An 18,947-nucleotide genomic window follows, 5' to 3' on the forward strand; every position below is an offset into this window, starting at 1 on the left:
TAGGTGGGTCTTCTTCATGGCTCAATAGCATTTCAAATACAGCATCCACACTGCTGAAACCAAGTGTTTTACACACCAGACAGGCCCCCGAACCTCATACAACCTTGCTGTGGCTGTGGCCCCTTTCTTTATTTTTTTATGATTTTTTGAAGATAACACTACAGGTAATACACTGGGACAGGTGGGTCGTCTTCATGGCTCAATAGCATTTCAAATACAGCACCCACACTGCTGAAACCAAGTGTTTTACACACCAGACAGGCCCCTGAACCTCGTACAACCTTGCTGTGGCTGTGGCCCCTTTCTTTAATTTTTTATGATTTTCTGAAGATTACACTACAGGTAATACACTGGGACAGGTGGGTCGTCTTCATGGCTCAATAGCATTTCAAATACAGCACCCACACTGCTGAAACCAAGTGTTTTACACACCAGACAGGCCCCCGAACCTCATACAACCTTGCTGTGGCTGTGGCCCCTTTCTTTATTTTGTAATGAGTTTCTGAAGATTACACAACAGGTAATACACTGGGACAGGTGGGTCGTCTTCATGGCTCAATAGCATTTCAAATACAGCACCCACACTGCTGAAACCAAGTGTTTTACACACCAGACAGGCCCCCGAACCTCATACAACCTTGTGTGGCTGTGGCCCCTTTCTTTATTTTGTAATGAGTTTCTGAAGATAACACTACAGGTAATACACTGGGATAGGGGGTTGCTATTCATGAGTCAAAAGCTTCATCACAACATCTGAAAATTTTAGATTTTTTTATTTCCCATGTTTCGTTTAGTTTTTTCCTAATTTCACATTTTAAATAAGCTATATCTGTAATCACAATGAAGGTGTGGTATGCAGCCTTGATGATGTGACTGTGTAACCATCAGGCACGAAGGAGAGAAAAACAAAAAACTCCAAAGGAGAAAAAAAATCTCTGGGGGTCCAAGGCCTGATGGTTGACCTCCCCTCCAGGTCCTGGCTGTGTATGACAAGTAGTTACTAGAAACAGTTCACATGCACAACCATGCAGATTGACACGGTGAATTCTATTTCATATATTATGTGAGACTAGATGTTAATGTTGAGTGTGTCCCATCCACTGGGTTGAGCAGTACAGGATCTTGAGTTTTGTAGGCTGGGTTCCTTGCTTCAGAAATCCAGGAGGATCCCTTGTCATGGGGGACGGAGCTCAATATCAACCAAAGGCACCGAAGAGAGAACAGTGGCAGGCATGGTGTGGAGAAAAAAAAGGGTTAGACACAGAAAAAACAATTGCTACGTGGTTGTCTACTTACCCACTTGATATCTATGTTTCTGCACCTCCTAAAGAATTAGATCACTTGGGATAAAGAAGACTACAGAGACGATGTAGAAGACTACAGCATTGTTAAATATGCTTGTAGGTATGGGGCATCCTTAAAAAGGTCTGACATATATTTCCACAATTTAGGGGCTGTGTGCCTAAATGCTCTGCTACGTGCTTGCTATTGTTAACGTAATCTGTTCATCGATCTAGACAGCATCCTACAATTACCTTAACCTTACTGTAAGAAAAGTATCACTTTGGTGTCTAGGCTGTTCTTTTTCATGAGTCTCCACTCCTGGAGATGTACATGGTACGATATTGAAAGCCAGTGGGGTTCGGACTTCGATGATGCAATTGTGTTTTATTGTTCCGGTTAGAATCCTTTTAGCACTGTGCCCTGTCTGAAGGTAGATAGGGTACTGTTTTGGAAACCTAATAATAAGAAATCACCCTAGACACACTTCTATTTGATAGAAGCCAGTTTTCTGGAGTGGAATTTCACAACGGAGTGGAATTTCTTGATTAATCTATCTTACTAGGATGGATACAATTTTATCTGGAAATCTTTCACATAAATCATGTCATGGTGACATACTGTCGATTTACATTTCTTTGCACTACTACAGTGATGTTAACAGTGTGTAGTGATCATATTTAAAAGGGACTGTGTTGTGTCATGATTAACTTTTTTACTGTTTTCATACAGACTTTGTTTGGTTTCTGGCAATAGATAACAAATGGTTTCTAGTGATTTTGTGTTCTAGTGTTTTTCATTATTGTTTGGCAAAGTGTACGAAAGTTTACTCTTACCCAAGATAAATTTTGGGGGGGATATTGAAACTTGTACTTACGTGTCTTTTGGAGGTGAATTCTGCTGAGAACACGTTGACAGTCTTCTTGAGTTTCCAGCATGTCTTTTATGTAATGCTCGGGAGTAGAGGGTGGATGCTCACTCATCAACAGTGCCTGAAATATAAAACCGTAAGAAGGGTTACGAACTGCAAAGGATCCAAGGAGTATAAATGGGTCACAGATCAAGATCTAGGTATTTGCACAATTTGCCAGATCTCTCTTAATCAAACTCCTTTTTTCTTACTTTGTGTTTTTACAGCAAGACATTATATTGTTTCTGTGCTAAATGGCAAGCTCTTTTAGGTGTTCATGGTTGTGTCTTTGTTTCTATGCTATTGGAAAGAAACCTAGTTTCTATTGGAAAGAAACCTAGATGCATCCATGTCTAATCATTAATCTGACACAGTAATTCTATCTTTGAGATGCCTGTGTCATGTAATAAATTGCACAGATTATCAGTAATCTTTTATGTGTGCCTTCTTTGGTGTGTTTTTTGAAAAGTTATCTCTAATTTATAGAACCATTAATGCCAGAAGACAAGCCTGCAATCCAAACTTCTTAACAATAACAAACAATTATAACGTCCACTGAAATATGTCATCCTACTGTATGTTTCTGCTGAATCTAAAACTACATGTCCTGCTTAAAAAACCCTTTCATAGTGATAGTTTGCATGCAGAGCATACTCACCAAACTGGGGTTGGCAAAATGTACATATCCATGTTACTTCATTCTTTGCGCTTTCATACTCTTCTTTTGAGATGCACAATTCATGGAACCAGTTTTCACAACTGTCACACTGAATCTACACGGACAGTAAACCTTATATCAGTTCAGCTATCACATTTCACTGGCATGTTTTGTTAGTATGTGTGTACATTACACATACAGATAGAGATGATGTTCACTTACCCAGTTTGTCTGCCGCACTGGTGTTTCTCCACACATCAGGCACATGTCCTGCAGAGGAGCTGTAATAAACATGCCAAATAGACTGATTTTTCCAATGTTATCTACAGATCATTGTTGCATAATTGAAGACAGTTTGATAGAGACCTTTTCGTATGCACTTTCCTGATTAGGTGTTCTACTGCTTCTTAAACCGCACATTGTCATGTCTCAGAATACTCCTGTCAACACCTGTTACCCTTTTTTGCGTCAGCGTGTGTTGCTATGATTTTAAGGGGGCACATGATAACATAGCTATCATGTTTCAGTTTGCTTTGCTTCACTATGGGCAATTTAGACCCACACTTTTCCCAGACAATGGTTGTGTCAACCACGACGAAGGCCAAAGTGTCATTGAATTTTAACTGTGTGAAATGTGATTTAATTAACTTTTCATCACTGTGTTATATAGTACAAAAAGAATACCCAAATGAGTTTTGCATATAAATAAATTGAGAATCTTTTTCATCCAGACTTGTTACAGAGAGAGAACATGCTTCAGGAAAATAATATACACCAAGAAACGTAGGCAATGAGGATCAAATGGTACAATACCTGAAGCCTCAAGAATTCTGATTGACATGTCTTCCTGCAACTTTCTCATTTCTTTGGCACTGCTGTTTATTTCGATATATGTTGGAATATCCGGGAAATTGTTAATGATGTCTGCGCCCATCTAACAGACAAAAGTTTGTTGCAATTATTTCCCTAAAAATCTCTCATACAATAGTTTTAAGACAGTCCAAAATTTCGGCGTGGAAAGGTTATGCTGACCTGGATCACAAAGACCCCACAGCTTGAGGCATCTGCTTGCCGGGTGTGACCAATCACGCTTGGGTGCCAGTTGATATTCAACCAGTCTTCTTTTCCTAGGACATTCCTTCGCATCTTAAAAAAGTCCCTGTGAATCAAAACAATAGGTTATTGATAAATGAGGAAATATTTGTCATGCTGAACTTGAACCTGAAATGTATGTGTGCCCCTGCAGAATTTCACCACGAAACCAATGCTTGATTTCTTACCTGAACCTTTTTGCCGCTGCAGTGGAGTCTCCCATCTCGTCACTCCCCATAGGGTCGACCACAAAGACTTTCTGGGATGGAGCATACAGATACTGCAAGAAACAAAGGGCCCATCATCAGACATGAAGTTGCATTTAATGTGGGGCCAGACACACAGGCAGTTTCAGGAGTTTTATGTTGTTTAAACAAAGGTTTTTAATATTTGAATATTTTATATATATATAATATTTATATTTATATATTATTTAACATTTAATATTTTGCAAACCTCGGCAAAGACAGTCAGGAAATGACCTAACAGTACTTTTTTTCCTACATGACACTTTGACCTGTTTGGTTGTCTGTTCATTACACAGCAGTATTCACAATAATAATTTAGAAAAAGTGCACTGTCACCATTGCCTTGGACACTCACTATCAATGTCCACCTTTTTTAACAGGAGAGGAACACATACATTGTGACTTTGTAATTTTTTTAGATGCAACAAGGATAATCACTTGAACTGTAATGGTTCCAGGTGTAATTATAAACCTACGCTGTTTTGGATTACCTGCACCACACTTACCAACAATTTCCAGTGGACACCAGTGTTAAAAAAGCTAATAATGGCTTCATAGTTTTCAAAGTTGACCTGTAATGAAAAGAATGACAAGATTAGTACAACAGGCTGCCTCACAGGGATGGTGTGCTACCTTTGAATTTTGATTTCTGACTATAAAGGTAGTTTCTTTAGGCAGCACCATGGGCACAGTTGTGACCTGTTTTGATTGCTTGTAGCTCTCCTTGTTTCTCTATTGATAAAACAATCATCAGTTAGTGAAAAACCATGTTTGCCCCTCACTAATGTAATCCATCAACATTTGTGTTTGATGTCCTTACCTTGGACAAACGTTGTCTAGCCATGCGCTCTCTATTCCCACTCATGATTACACCAGTTGTTTCCTAATGAAGTGGTTCATTAGGAAAACCTTCTTCCCCAAGTCCATGGATTCTTTCGCTACTTGAAAGTAACACTCAATGGTCTTATGGAAAAAGCAAACACAATTGAAGAAGATGTGATTTCACGCACTCACACACATTTGATTACACAAAAGCATGCAATCAAACACTTTCATCTTACCTCGCCTATGAGCCACTCATCTGGTTTCAGAGACACAAACTCCGAGTGTCTGAGAATATATGTGTCTGCACTGTGCATGGATGGCAAAACTGCAACCACTAATTCACTCGGATTGATGTTCCAAAGGACGTGAACCTAAAAAAGATTTACCAAGCCAAAAGCATACACAAGAGATCACTGGAGCTAACATAACGAAAATTGAGATTACACACCACTATCAACAAGTATAACAAGTTAGAGAGAAACGACAAAGAACACCTACAGTAGTAGAAGATGACATTCATAAGCTCTGAAAAAGAAGTGAATGTCCACAAAGAAAAATATTTGAAATACAAATCCTACCTTCTTTCTGAAATCTGTTTTCTCTTTTATAAGTTTTGAGATGGGGCGTACATCACAGTGTGGTGTGATCACTTCAGCCATGCCCACGGCAGCTTGCTTGGGTGACACTTTCCCTTCTTCTTCGTGCTGCCATTCTTTACATTCTGTGGTTCCTGCTTTCCCCTGCTGTACTTGCAGGCCATTGCTGTCATCTGACGATTTTTCACTTGTTTCAATATTTCTATTGCTAACTTTTTTTTTCCTGTTTTCTCATTTTTTGGGGGATTGGAATTTTCTGTGGTGCGCTGTAGAATTTATTTTTTGTTTCTTTGCCTACACCTGGTGCTCTCTTTGCCCATTGTTCCTGTGCATGTTCATGACGTGTCTTAGTGGTGATCAATGGTGCCATCAAAACCTTTTTGGGGAGATCATTTTGGATTATATGTTGTCTGTACCACCCTAGAGGGATTTTCTCATTATCGTAATAAACTCTGCTGGCCTCAGTTTCCTCCTGTGCTGAAGTATTGATTGCTTGACAATGCCACACCAGGTCTCAACATGACAGTTAGTGGCTCTTGTTTGTGCTACCTCTGACATTGATATGTCTTTTTTGCTGTCTGAACCATATCTTGTCAGGTCACCCAACAAAATTCCACTCCACAGTGGAAATAATGCCATGTATCTTTGCAACAGAAATCTAATTATGTCTTCACAGAAATAGGGGTTCACATTGTGTTGTGTCCCATAGTCATCATGTCCTTGAACTGATATGCTGTCTTCATAAATACCTTTGAACTCCACAGCGAAAGGAGAGCAGCCCAGGCTGCCTCTCATTTTTGGTTACAGTACCTCATCTGTGTCTTTGACTTCTGCTTCCTTTTCCATCTGGTCTGGTGTGGTTGTTTGAGAAATGTAAGTGTTAAGGAGGCAGACACTAGATTGGACTTCAGTTGTGAACCTCCTGCTTGAGAGTACAATACACATGTGTTTGAAAACATTTCTGGAGACACTCAAAGTTGTGCTGTTTTGCAGGATGGCAAAGGAAAATGTTGCAAAGTCTCGCAGTCCTTTGTCTGTTGTTTTTTTACTAATTGCTTGAGAGACAGCCTTTATGACATGGCCAGAGCAAAGGTGCAGAACAGTGAACATCTGAAGTTCTGTGTACTTAAGTTTGCCTTGGCAGACTTTCATTGCACGATTTAAGTATGCATGGATGGTGTCCCCATTGAAGGCAAAAAAAACACTATGAATCAGGGCCCAGCTGTAGTCAGTTTCTACATGCTGCACTCTCTTGGTAGTACATGTTGAGATGTCAAACATGAATTTACGTAGCCAACGTTCTATACTGACAATGGTGTGGTCAGTTGTCAACATTTCAGACACTGGTAATGGAGGCTTTCTTTTCCACCTCCAGGTAACGTAAGACTGTATTACAAAATTCTTTTGTTCTCCGATGGAATTTTTCTGACTACCCCTCCTGTCGCATCCAGGTAAAGACTGACTTTCTCCTTCATCTTTAGATGGGCAATAAGAATTCACATACTCTGTTCTGTGTAAAGATAGGCAGCAAATGTGTCTAACTGCAAAATCTGTATATATCCTGAAAAATGGACAGTGTTGAAGTCGCATGCTTTCATATATTTTTGTGCCATATGTAATTCAATCACTGGATCAAAGTGAATGCGTTTACTGTTCCTGAACTCTGATGAAATGACTTTCAGCACATTCTGTGTTAGTGGTTTAGATAAATTGCCTGCTCCAATTTCAGCAAGCGGAGTTCTGCTCAGGTTCCTGTAGTATACATTGCTGATTCCTTTTGTGAGGGCACTGGCAATCTTTCTACGATAAGGCTGACGTGCTTGTTGAAATTGTTTCCCTTTTACTGTGCTGTATTTGCCCTACTTGTACAACATCAGTTGTGATGTCATCATTGCCCATTGGTTTGTGTCTTGTTGTCATTATGTATTTTACATTGCAGGACCTGAAGGTACAGACTGCTTTTATCATCAGAAAGTTTTATTTTTCTGCTGTTCTCTTTCCTGATGTATTGGTATTTGAAGGCTATTGGGCAGCAAGGATTTATCTTCCTGAACTCGCTATATAACATCTGGGTCCATGGTCGTCTTAGTTTAGATGTACCTTTTAGAGGTGCTATTTTTCTCCATTGTTCAGCCTTTAGACATACTTTGAAAGTTTTAGGCACAGACATAATCTTTCTTAATCCCCTTTTATCCTGAGGTGACGTCCCAGACGAGCTTGCCCCCTGGGAATATTCACAGTGCTCTTCAGGCTTTTTTTCTGATTCTACACAGATTTTTTTTCTCCCTCTAACATGTCACCACTGTCTGTGCTGCCCATGCATCTTTTGTATCTTCTGATGAACTTCTGAGCTCTGTGTTGCCTTCCAAACTATGTCCCTCACTTTGACTTGAAATACTGACTATAGATTGTGTACTGTCATCTGGTTTGGAATCCCTACCAATACTCTCTTCTTTCTGCATCCTAAGCACTTGGGTTCTTACTTTTTTCTATCTTCATGCCAAATCACTGATAACCATTTCATGTTGCTGGGGCAATCCTCTCCAAGGACTCTGTTTGACAGTGTTGACCACATATTGTCATTCCAACTAATTTTTTTTTCGAGTTTAGAAAACCTCAGAAATTCGTTGATCATATTCCCTACTCCACCAGCCCTTGACCACAGGTCTGAGGGGTGCGTAGTGTGGTGCAGGTTCTTGTCCCATCCTGCTCTTGGTCCAAGTTGGAGGGTTGCACCGATTCTGAGTCTTGTTAGCTGGTATGGATTGGTTTGGGGGTGTTGATACCAGAGTGGTCCAGGAGGGGGGTGCAGGTGTCTCGGGGGCATTCTTGATTTTCTATGACTTCAGGTTGATTCTGTTGGTTCTGAGTGTCTTGGTTATATACGCTTGTGTGTATAGATGAAAAAGCTATTGAAGAGCACCCCATTCATCTCGGTGGAAGTTGGAAGTTTTGATGTTCAAAAAATCCTAAAAAGAGAATTAAAGTTTCACACAACAAAGCACGACTGTGAAAGGTCAGGAGGCCTGCCTTGTGTGCACAACACTTGATTACAGTCAAAAAATCATGAAGCCATGAAGAAGACCCACCTGTCCCAGTGTATTACCTGTAGTGTTATCTTCAGAAAATCATAAAAAATAAAGAAAGGGGCCACAGCCACAGCAAGGTTGTATGAGGTTCGGGGGCCTGTCTGGTGTGTAAAACACTTGGTTTCAGCAGTGTGGCTGTTGTATTTGAATTGCTATTGAGCCATGAAAAAGACCCACCTATCCCAGTGTGTTACCTTTAGTGTTATCTTCGGAAAATCATAAAAAAATAAAGGGGCCACAACCCAAAACAAAGCTGGGAAAAGTCAGAGGACCTGCTTAGTGTGCAAAACACTTACATGCAGCATTGTGGGTGCTGTGATTTAAATGCTATTAGTTTGTGAACAGAATACCCCTATCCCAGTGCATCGTGCCACATTAAATAAAAGCACGAGAAAAAGAGATTCAGAACACAAAGCTGTGTCAGTGTTCTGTATAAAAAGTCTCTTGGAACATCATGGGAGCTGTTTTTAATAAGCCGCTGAGTAAAGAATATTTTAATCTTCCTGCTGTCAGTAGTATTGTCAATATAGTTGACCCTTACCTGAATGAAAACAGGACGTAAAGGAGGGGTTTCAGAAATCAAACAAAGCTTTATTCCCGTGCTTACAGTCTGGGTAATTGGAGACTGCGCTGTTTTTCTTCCTATGGTCATATTGAACACTGATAGTTTGGTGTAGAGGCTGTGGAAATATCCACAAGTCGTGGTCTTTAAAATGCATTTGGTTTGAAGGCGTTCTGTGCTTCCATTGCGAAAATATGGACAAAAGAATATTCGAATGTGGTCAAAAAAACGTCATAAAAACGACAAAGTGAAGGCTGAGAAAGCATTCACAATGTATTTTATACACAAAGCATGTGTTTTTGTAATTCTAAGAGATTTCGCGAAAGCCCTACAGGCGTGCCAAAATCATTTTCTAACTTCAAGCTAACTTTACGCTGGTCACGTTTTGCACGTTCGAGTAGTTTTAATGCGGCTCCTTCGGACACGGTGCTGATCTTTTGGAAAGCAGGAGGCAAAACTGACACGGTCTCATACCGGGAGTCGAACTCGGGCCGCCTGGGTGAAAACCAGGAATCCTAACCGCTAGACCATCTGGCAGCAAACAACCCCGCTGTTCCCGGCATCATGCAAGCAAACTACATAAATATGAGAAAACACGCAAGAGAGTTGTCACTCAGAGTGTCGAAGGGTCGATGTATACTGGGGCTCAGTTGAAATGCAACGTCAGGACTTTTCCGAATTATGTCACACGAAGAGAGCACAGCCTTTTCCGCCCTGCCACGTGTGTATTGGTAACTCGCCGTGATCGTACAGTGGTCAGTACTTTGCGTTGTGGCCGCAACAACCCCGCTTCGAATCCGGGTCACGGCAGAATAGGGGCGTCTGCTTTTACTACTTGCACGAATGAAGGCAAAAAAAAGCCAATCGATGTGAACGAACGGCGCTTTACAGAGGAGTACTGCCTGACTGGATCGTTGATGAACGACAGAGGCCACCCCGACCTCTTCTCGGTTTTCTTCAATGACTTACTAAGGATCTTCTTCACATTCGCCCATGCAGGGGAAGCCAGTTACACCAAAGCAAACGCAGGAAAGTACACCACGGAAACGGTGAGAATACAGGCCCAGCGACAGTGAGTATTCAACTTTATTGCATTACTGCTCCCAACCAGTTGATATCAAATTAAATCCTAAGGGTTATGTACTTGTTTTGAGTATCTAATGTAGAAGTTGTAAACAAGTTCAATTACGAAACGGTCTAAATGAATCATATACCGAACTTATGTCCTCTTGATATGTGTAACTCTTTGTAACTGAATGAATTTATCTCTTTTGTATTCTGATAACCCTTACGATAAGATCTGTTAGGTTTACATGCATATTCTATATATTAATAAATATATCCTCGTGTATTAGTACCTGTGTGTGCGTTGTTTGAGTTATATCGCATGGTTGGATTCTAAGACCATTAAAAGAATCAATTTTGTGATTTACTGCAACAAAAATAATTGTCCCAGTAAATGCCCAAACCCCTACAGAACTGGTGCCTCGTGAGAGCACACTACAACAGTGCGTGATCTCCTGTCCCAGCCTGAGGAGCAGACAGCGAGCCTGTCTCTCAATAATACTAATAATACAGTGTGTGATTCCCTGCCCCAGGCAGAGGAACAGACAGTGAGCCTGTCTCTCAATAATAAAAATACAGTTTGTGTGATCTCCTGTTCCAGCCTGAGGAACAGACAGTGAGCCTGTCTCTCAGTAATAATAATACAGTGTGTGATCCACTGTCCCATCCTGAGGAACAGACAGTGAGCCTGTATCTCAATAATAATAATACAGTGCAGAACAGTAAGCCAGACTCTAAGCAATGATAATACAGTGTGATCTACTGTCCCAGCCTGAGGAACAGTGAGTTTATCTGTCAATAATAGTAATACAGTATCTCAATAATAATAATACAGTGCGTGATCTCCTGTACTAGCCTGAGGAACAGACAGTGAGCCTGTCTCTCAATAATAATAATGCAGCTTGGGGAACAGTAAGCCAGACTCTAAGCAATGATAATACAGTGTGATCTACTGTCCCAGCCTGAGGAACAGTGAGTTTATCTGTCAATAATAATAATACAGTATCTCAATAATAATAATACAGTGCGTGATCTCCTGTACTAGCCTGAGGAACAGACAGCGAGCCTGTCTCTCAATAATAATAATGCAGATTATGATCTGCTGTCCCAGCCTAAGGAACAGTCAGGAAAGACCAGGTCTCTCTATAATAATAATACAGTTTGTGATTTCCTGGCCCAGCCTGAGGAACAGACAGTGAGCCTGTCTCTCAATCATAATAATACAGAGTGTGACCTCCTGTCCCAGCCTGGGGAACAGTGAGCCAAACTCTCAATAATAATAATACAGTGTGATCTACTGTCCCAGCCTGAGGAACAGTGAGCTTGTCTCTCAATAATAATAATACAGTGTGTCATCTCCTGTCCCAGCATGAGGAACAGTGAGCTTGTCTCTCAATAATAACAATACAGTTTGAACTCCTGTCCCAGCCTGAGGAACAGTGAGCCTGTCTCTCAATAATAAAAATACAGTGTGTGATCTCCTGTCTCAGCCTGGGGAACACTGAGGCTGTCTCTCAATACTAATAATACAGTGTGTGAAATCCTACCCTAGCCTGAGGAACAGACAGCGAGCCTGTCTCTCAATAATAATAATACAGTGTGTGATTTCCTGTCCCAGCCTGAGGAACGGACTGTGAGCCTGTCTCTCAATAATAATACAGTGTGATCTCCTGTCCCAGCCTGAGGAACAGTGAGCCTGTCTCTCAATAATAATAATAATAATAATAATAATAATAATAATAATAATAATAATAATAATACAGTCTGTGACCTCCTGTCCCAGCCTGAGGAAGAGACACTGAGCCTGCCTCTCAATAATAATAATACAGTTTGTGATCTCCTTTCTTAGCCTGAGGAACAGACAGTGATCCTGTCTCTCAATAATAATAATCCAGTGTGGGATGTCCCGCCCCAGCCTGAGGAACAGGCAGTGAGCCTGCCTCGCAATAATAATAATAATACAGTGTGGGATGTCCTGTCCCAGTCTGAGGAACAAACAGTGAGCATGTCTCTCAATAATAATAATATAGTGTGGGATCTCCTGTCCCAGCCTGGGGAACAGTGAGCCAGACTCTCAATAATAATACTAATATACTGTGATCTAGTGTTCCAGCCTGAGGAACAGACAGTGAGCCTGTCTCTCAATAATAATAGTATAGTGTGGGATCTCCTGTCCCAGCCTGGGGAACAGTGAGCCAGACTCTCAATAATAATAATAATACAGTGTGATCTTCTCTCCCAGCCTGGGGAAAAGACCGTGAGCCTGTCTCACAATAATAATAATACAGTGTGGGATCTCCTGTCCCAGTCTGATGAACAGACAGTGAGCCTCTCTCTCAATAATAATAATACAGTGTGTGATCTCCTGTCCCAGCCTGAGGAACAAACAGTGAGCCTGTCTGGACTTGAAGAAATGAAGAAGGAGGAAGGCTACTAGAAACATTCCAAGCTCTTGAATTGTTTGCAGTGAACACAGGGTTCGCGAAGAATTATGAGCAAAAGGTAACATACAGGAGTGGAGGCCATGATACCCAAATAGACTATATATTAGTGAGAAGAATTGATAGAGCGAAAGTCCAAGATGCTAAAGTCCTGCCCTATGAGGCTGTTACCAGACAACATAGGCTACTGGTGATGGACATCACAATATTGAAGTAGCGAAGAATAAAGCAGAGGAAACACCCAGCACGAACAAAAGTGTGGAAACTGAGAGAAAACAAAGTAGATTTCAACAGGCTGGAGAGAGAAATGAAAAACAACACAGAGGAAACAGGGGAGCCTTCAGTTGAAGAAGAGTGGACTGAGATGAGCCACATCCTAGAAGAGGCTGCTACCAGGGTTTGTGGAAAGACAAGAGGAGGCAGACCAAGGGGAAATGAAGAGTGGTGGTGGGTTATGGAAGTTCAGGAAACACTGAAGGAAAAGAAAAAAGCATACAAGGCACTGAAAGATGGCACTGGAGAATTACAAGAATATAAGAGACTAAAGAAGTTGGCAAAAAGAAGTGAAGCAAGAGCAAAGTAAAGGGCCTGGAAAGAATGGTATGAGAAACTTGAAACAAATGAAGGAGAGGACCAAATCTACAAGATTGCTAAACATAGAGCAATCTATGCAGACAGAAAAAATATATTATCCGGGTGGCAGTACTCAAGGATGGAGAAGGCAGAGTCTTGATTAAAGAAGAACAGATCAAGCAAAGATGGCTGGAGTACTTCAAAAATCTGTTAAATGTAGAAAATGAGAGGGAGAACCTAGTGGAGGCAGACGTAGTGTGTGGACCAATCCAAGAAATTTCAGTAAAGGAAGTGACAGAAGCTATCAAAGAGATGAAAGTGGGCAAAGCAACTGGACCATCAGGAATAGCAGCAGAACACGTTAAGAACCTCGATGAAGAGGGGATTCAGTGGCTGACGAGATTGCTAAACAATATTGCAAAGGAAGAGAGAATTCCAGAAGAATGGACAAAAAGCAGTATGGTTACCATCTACAAGGAGAAAGGAGACCCAATGGAGTGTAAAAACTATAGAGGAATAAAACTTCTGGAACATGGATTGAAAATCCTGGAAAAAATTCTGGACAAGAGACTCAGGAAGATAGTCAGGATCCACAACTCACAATTTGGATTCTCAGCGGGGAAAAGCACAACAGATGCCATTTTTGTGATGAGACAGTTACAGGAGAAGACACTAGAGAAAGGGAAAAAGCTGTATGTGGCCTTTCTGGACTTGGAGAAGGCATATGACCGTGTGCCCAGAGAGGTGGTGTATTGGTGCTTGAGGAAAAAGGAGTACCAGAAAGCATGGTGAAGTTAGCTCAAGCAACCTATAGAGATGCAACTATGAAGATGATAACACAACAGGGAGAGACAAAAGAGTTTGAAATCACAGTTGGAGTACACCAAGGATCAGCACTAAGTCCTTTCCTTTTCATAAACATTATTGACACACTGACAGAGGAGGTAAGAACAGAAGTGCCTTGGGAACTCATCTTTGCTGATGATGTGGCACTGATGGCAGATTCAGAAGTAGAACTGCAGGAGAAAGTGTTCAAATGGCAGAGAAGTCTGGAAAAGGGTGGACTGAAAATGAATGCAGAAAAATCTGAAATAATGGTAATGGAGCGAAGAGGAGATACTATGACCAATGTTGAGGAGACAAATGGAGGAAAACTGAAACAAGTTGATGGCTTTAAATACCTTGGATCAAAACTGGTAAAGGGAGGAGAAACACTGGAGGCAGTAAAACAAAGAGTGAAAGCTGGATGGAACAAGTGGAGAGAAATAACTGGAATAATCTGTGACAGGAAAATTCCCAGAAAGTTAAAGTGCAAAATGTACAAGACTGTGATTAGACCTGTACTACTATATGGAGCTGAATGCTTGGCAGTTGGAAAGAGGGAAGAGAACTTGATGAGAAGAACTGAAATGAGGATGTTGAGATGGATTCTGCAGATTTCAATGAAGGATAAGATCAGATATGAAGAAATCCGTAGACGATGTAGGGTGATGGATGTGGTTGAGAAGATGCGAGAGGCGAGGTTACGGTGGTATGGACATATCATGAGGAGGGACATTGAGGAAGTAACAAAGAGGGTAATGGAATTTGAGGTGGAAGGTAACAGAGGAAGAGGCAGGCCTAGAAAGAGATGGATAGATTGTATGAGAAAAGATATGGAGGTATGTGAAGTGAGTGAGGAAGATGTGCTCGACAGAGACAAATGGAGAAGAGCAACCAAAGCAGCTGACCCCAGGACAGTCTGGGACTAAGGCTGTGAAAAAGAAGAAGAAGAAGAATACAGTGTGATCTACTGTCCCAGCCTGAGGAACAGACAGTGAGCCTGTCTCAATAATAATACAGTGTGATCTACTGTCCCAGCCTGAGGAACAGACAGTGAGTTTGTCTCTCAATAATAATACAGTGTTTTCTCCTGTCCCAGCCTGGGGAACAGACAGTGAGACTGTCTCTCAATAATAATAATACTGTGTGAGCTCATGACCCAGCCTGGGGAACATACAGTGAGCCTGTCTCTCTATAATAATAATTCAGTGTGGGATCTCCTGTCCAACTCTGAGAAACAGACAGTGAGCCTGTCTCTAAATAATAATAATACAGTGTGTGATCCTCTATCCCAGCCTGAGGAACAGACAGTGAACCTGTCTCTCAATAATAATAATACACTGTGTGATCCCCTGTCCTAGCCAGAGGAACAGACAATGAGCCCGTCTCTCAATAATAATAATACAGTGTGTGATCTCCTGTCCCAGCCTGAGGAACAGTGAGCCTGTCAATCAATAATAATACAGTTTGTGATGTCCTGTCTCAGCTTGAGGAAGAAACAGTGAGCCTGTCTCGAAATAATAATAATACAGCGTGGGATCTCCTGTCCCAGCCTGGGGAACAGTGAGCCAGATTCTCAGTAATATTAATAATAATAATACAGTGTGATCTACTGTCCCAGCCTGAGGTACAGACAGTGAGCCTGTCTCTCAGTAATAATAATGCAGTGTGTGATCTCCTGTCCCAGCCTGATGAACAGACTGTGAGCCTATCTCTCAATAATAATAATACAGTGTGTGATCTCCTGTTCCAGTCTGGGGAACAGAAAGTGAGCCTGTCTCTCAATAATAATAATACAGTGTGTGATCTCCTGTCCCAGCCTGAGGAACAGTGAGCCTGTCTCTCAATAATAATAATACAGTGTGTGATATCCTGTTCCAGCCTGAGGAACAGACAGTGAGCCTGTCTCTCAATAATAATAATACAGTGTGCGATCTCCTGTCCCAGCCTGAGGAACAGACAGTGAGCCTGTCTCTCAATAATAATAATCCAGTGTGTGATCTCCTGTCCCAGCCTGGGGAACAGTGAGCCAGACTCTCAATAATAATAATAATACAGTGTGATCTACTGTCCCAGCCTGAGGAACAGACAGTGAGTTTGTCTCTCAATAATAATACAGTGTTTTCTCCTGTCCCAGCCTGGGGAACAGACAGTGAGCCTGTCTCTCAATAATAATAATAATACAGTGTTTTCTCCTGTCCCAGCCTGGGGAACAGACAGTGAGACTGTCTCTCAATAATAATAATACAGTGTGTGATCCTCTGTCCCAGCCTGAGGAACAGACATTGAACCTGTCTCTCAATAATAATAATACACTGTGTGATCCCCTGTCCCAGCCAGAGGAACAGACAATGAGCCCGTCTCTCAATAATAATAATTCAGTGTGGGATCTCCTGTCCCAGCCTGAGGAAGAAACAGTGAGCCTGTCTCGAAATAATAATAATACAGTGTGGGATCTCCTGTCCCAGCCTGGGGAACAGTGAGCCAGATTCTCAGTAATATTAATAATAATATTACAGTGTGATCTACTGTCCCAGCCTGAGGTACAGACAGTGAGCCTGTCTCTCAGTAATAATAATGCAGTGTGTGATCTCCTGTCCCAGCCTGAGGAACAGACAGTGAGCCTCTCTCTCAGTAATAATAATACAGTGTGTGATATACTGTCCCAGCCTAAACGAAGACACAGTGAGCCTGTTTCTCAATAAATATAATACAGTGTGGGATCTCCTGTCCCAGCCTGGGGAACAGACTGTGAGTCTGTCTCTCAATAATAATAATACAGTGTGTGATCTCCTGTTCCAGTCTGGGGAACAGAAAGTGAGCCTGTCTCTCAATAATAATAATACAGTGTGTGATCTCCTGTCCCAGCCTGAGGAACAGTGAGCCTTTCTCTCAATAATAATAATACAGTGTGTGATCTCCTGTCCCAGCCTGATGAACAGTCTGTGAGCCTGTCTCTCAATAATAATAATACAGTGTGTGATCTCCTGTCCCAGCCTGAGGAACAGACAGTGAGCCTGTCTCTCAATAATAATAATCCAGTGTGTGATCTCCTGTCCCAGCCTGGGGAACAGTGAGCCAGACTCTCAATAATAATAATAATACAGTGTGATCTACTGTCCCAGCCTGAGGAACAGACAGTGAGTTTGTCTCTCAATAATAATACAGTGTTTTCTCCTGTCCCAGCCTGGGGAACAGACAGTGAGCCTGTCTCTCAATAATAATAATACAGTGTTTTCTCCTGTCCCAGCCTGGGGAACATACAGTGAGCCTGTCTCTCTATAATAATAATTCAGTGTGGGATCTCCTGTCCAACTCTGAGAAACAGACAGTGAGCCTGTCTCTAAATAATAATAATACACTGTGTGATCCCCTGTCCCAGCCAGAGGAACAGACAATGAGCCCGTCTCTCAATAATAATAATACAGTGTGTGATCTCCTGTCCCAGCCTGAGGAACAGTGAGCCAGATTCTCAGTAATATTAATAATAATAATACAGTGTGATCTCCTGTCCCAGTCTGAGGAACAGACAGTGAGCCTCTCTCTCAGTAATAATAATACAGTGTGTGATATACTGTCCCAGCCTAAACGAAGACACAGTGAGCCTGTTTCTCAATAATTATAATACAGTGTGGGATCTCCTGTCCCAGCCTGGGGAACAGACAGTGAGCCTGTTTCTCAATAATTATAATACAGTGTGTGATCTCCTGTTCCAGTCTGGGGAACAGAAAGTGAGCCTGTCTCTCAATAATTATAATACAGTGTGTGATCTCCTGTCCCAGCCTGAGGAACAGTGAGCCTTTCTCTCAATAATAATAATACAGTGTGTGATCTCCTGTTCCAGCCTGAGGAACAGACAGTGAGCCTGTCTCTCAATAATAATAATACAGTGTGCGATCTCCTGTCCCAGCCTGAGGAACAGACAGTGAGCCTCTCTCTCAGTAATAATAATACAGTGTGTGATCTACTGTCCCAGCCTGATGAACAGTGAGCAGTCCTAATAGTTACCGCTTTCCTGATTTAGCTCAGCAGCTTTTATTTCGCATGAAGCGCAGGCAACTTGTGAGAACAGGTTGGGTTTGCTGTGCTCACTGGCTCGGCGTCTTCGTGTCGTAGCGCCGCAACGGTGTGTTTTCCTTCCTTCTCTTTTCAGCCCGGAAGAAACATTTTACTTGTTCCTTTTGTAGCCCACGCATGCCGACGCCTGTGTTGTGTTGTGGATTTTCTCCTTCTTGAATTTGTACTCCTCCTCCCTCTCTCTCCCTATCTCTACCTCTCCCTCTCTCCCTAACCCCCTCTCTCTCCACCACTCTCCCTCTCCCTCGCCCTCCACCTCTCTCCCTCTCTCTGCCTCTCTACCGCTCTACCTCTCTCTACCTCTGCCTACCCCTCTCTGCTCTCTCTCTCTCACTCTGGAGTTTATTTTCCAGACAGAAATCCAGCTCCGTCCCTCCTGTGGAAGATTGGTGATGCAGGATGAGAGCCCCTAACCGAGAGCACTGCAGCGGCAGGTTCTGTGGTCTGTTTCAAATCCACCCGCGATGAGACACCGAGGAGAAATGAAGAGCCCCAGTCGCGCTAGAAAATCACCCGGGAAAGAGACTTTCAATGTAGGAAAAAAAAGTCGTTAGTAACAGACATAATGTTTGTTTTGTTTTTTTAATCGCTGCGATGTGTGACTAAGCTCATACGACTAAGAGTTGCCCCCTTTGTCTAGATCTGGTAACCTGCTCATCGCTGGTGGGCCAGATCGTGTCCCCCGTCACTATACTGGGGCATTAGGAC

The 18,947-nt window shown here is 41.9% G+C and overlaps 1 protein-coding gene and 1 pseudogene across 1 annotated transcript; both read right to left on the reverse strand.

Moving 5' to 3' along the window:
* LOC148824417 (uncharacterized) overlaps nucleotides 1-18,947 on the reverse strand; it is a 310,106-nt pseudogene that overhangs the window by 256,163 nt on the left and 34,996 nt on the right.
* Nucleotides 2,257-5,054, reverse strand: LOC148824436 (uncharacterized). The gene is made up of 8 exons (XM_088926440.1): nucleotides 5,010-5,054; nucleotides 4,696-4,761; nucleotides 4,130-4,221; nucleotides 3,882-4,008; nucleotides 3,663-3,783; nucleotides 3,072-3,130; nucleotides 2,850-2,964; nucleotides 2,257-2,273 (listed from the first exon to the last, which is right to left on the reverse strand). The coding sequence occupies exons 1-8, from the start codon at nucleotides 5,052-5,054 to the stop codon at nucleotides 2,257-2,259; spliced, it is 642 nt and encodes a 213-aa protein (XP_088782566.1).

The sequence above is a fragment of the Atractosteus spatula genome, chromosome 10, assembly GCF_055471065.1.
Source record: "Atractosteus spatula isolate fAtrSpa1 chromosome 10, fAtrSpa1.hap1, whole genome shotgun sequence".
Classification (NCBI taxonomy): domain Eukaryota; kingdom Metazoa; phylum Chordata; class Actinopteri; order Semionotiformes; family Lepisosteidae; genus Atractosteus; species Atractosteus spatula.

Excerpts from the sequence above, each read along its gene's own strand:
- LOC148824436 (XM_088926440.1), bottom strand. The coding sequence starts at position 5,054 with ATGAGTGGGAATAGAGAGCGCATGGCTAGACAACGTTTGTCCAAG. Across the intron at positions 4,009-4,129 it reads GCAGCGGCAAAAAGGTTCAG|GGACTTTTTTAAGATGCGAA; the intron begins GTAAGAAATCAA and ends TTTGATTCACAG. Across the intron at positions 3,784-3,881 it reads GTGGGGTCTTTGTGATCCAG|ATGGGCGCAGACATCATTAA; the intron begins GTCAGCATAACC and ends TTTGTCTGTTAG.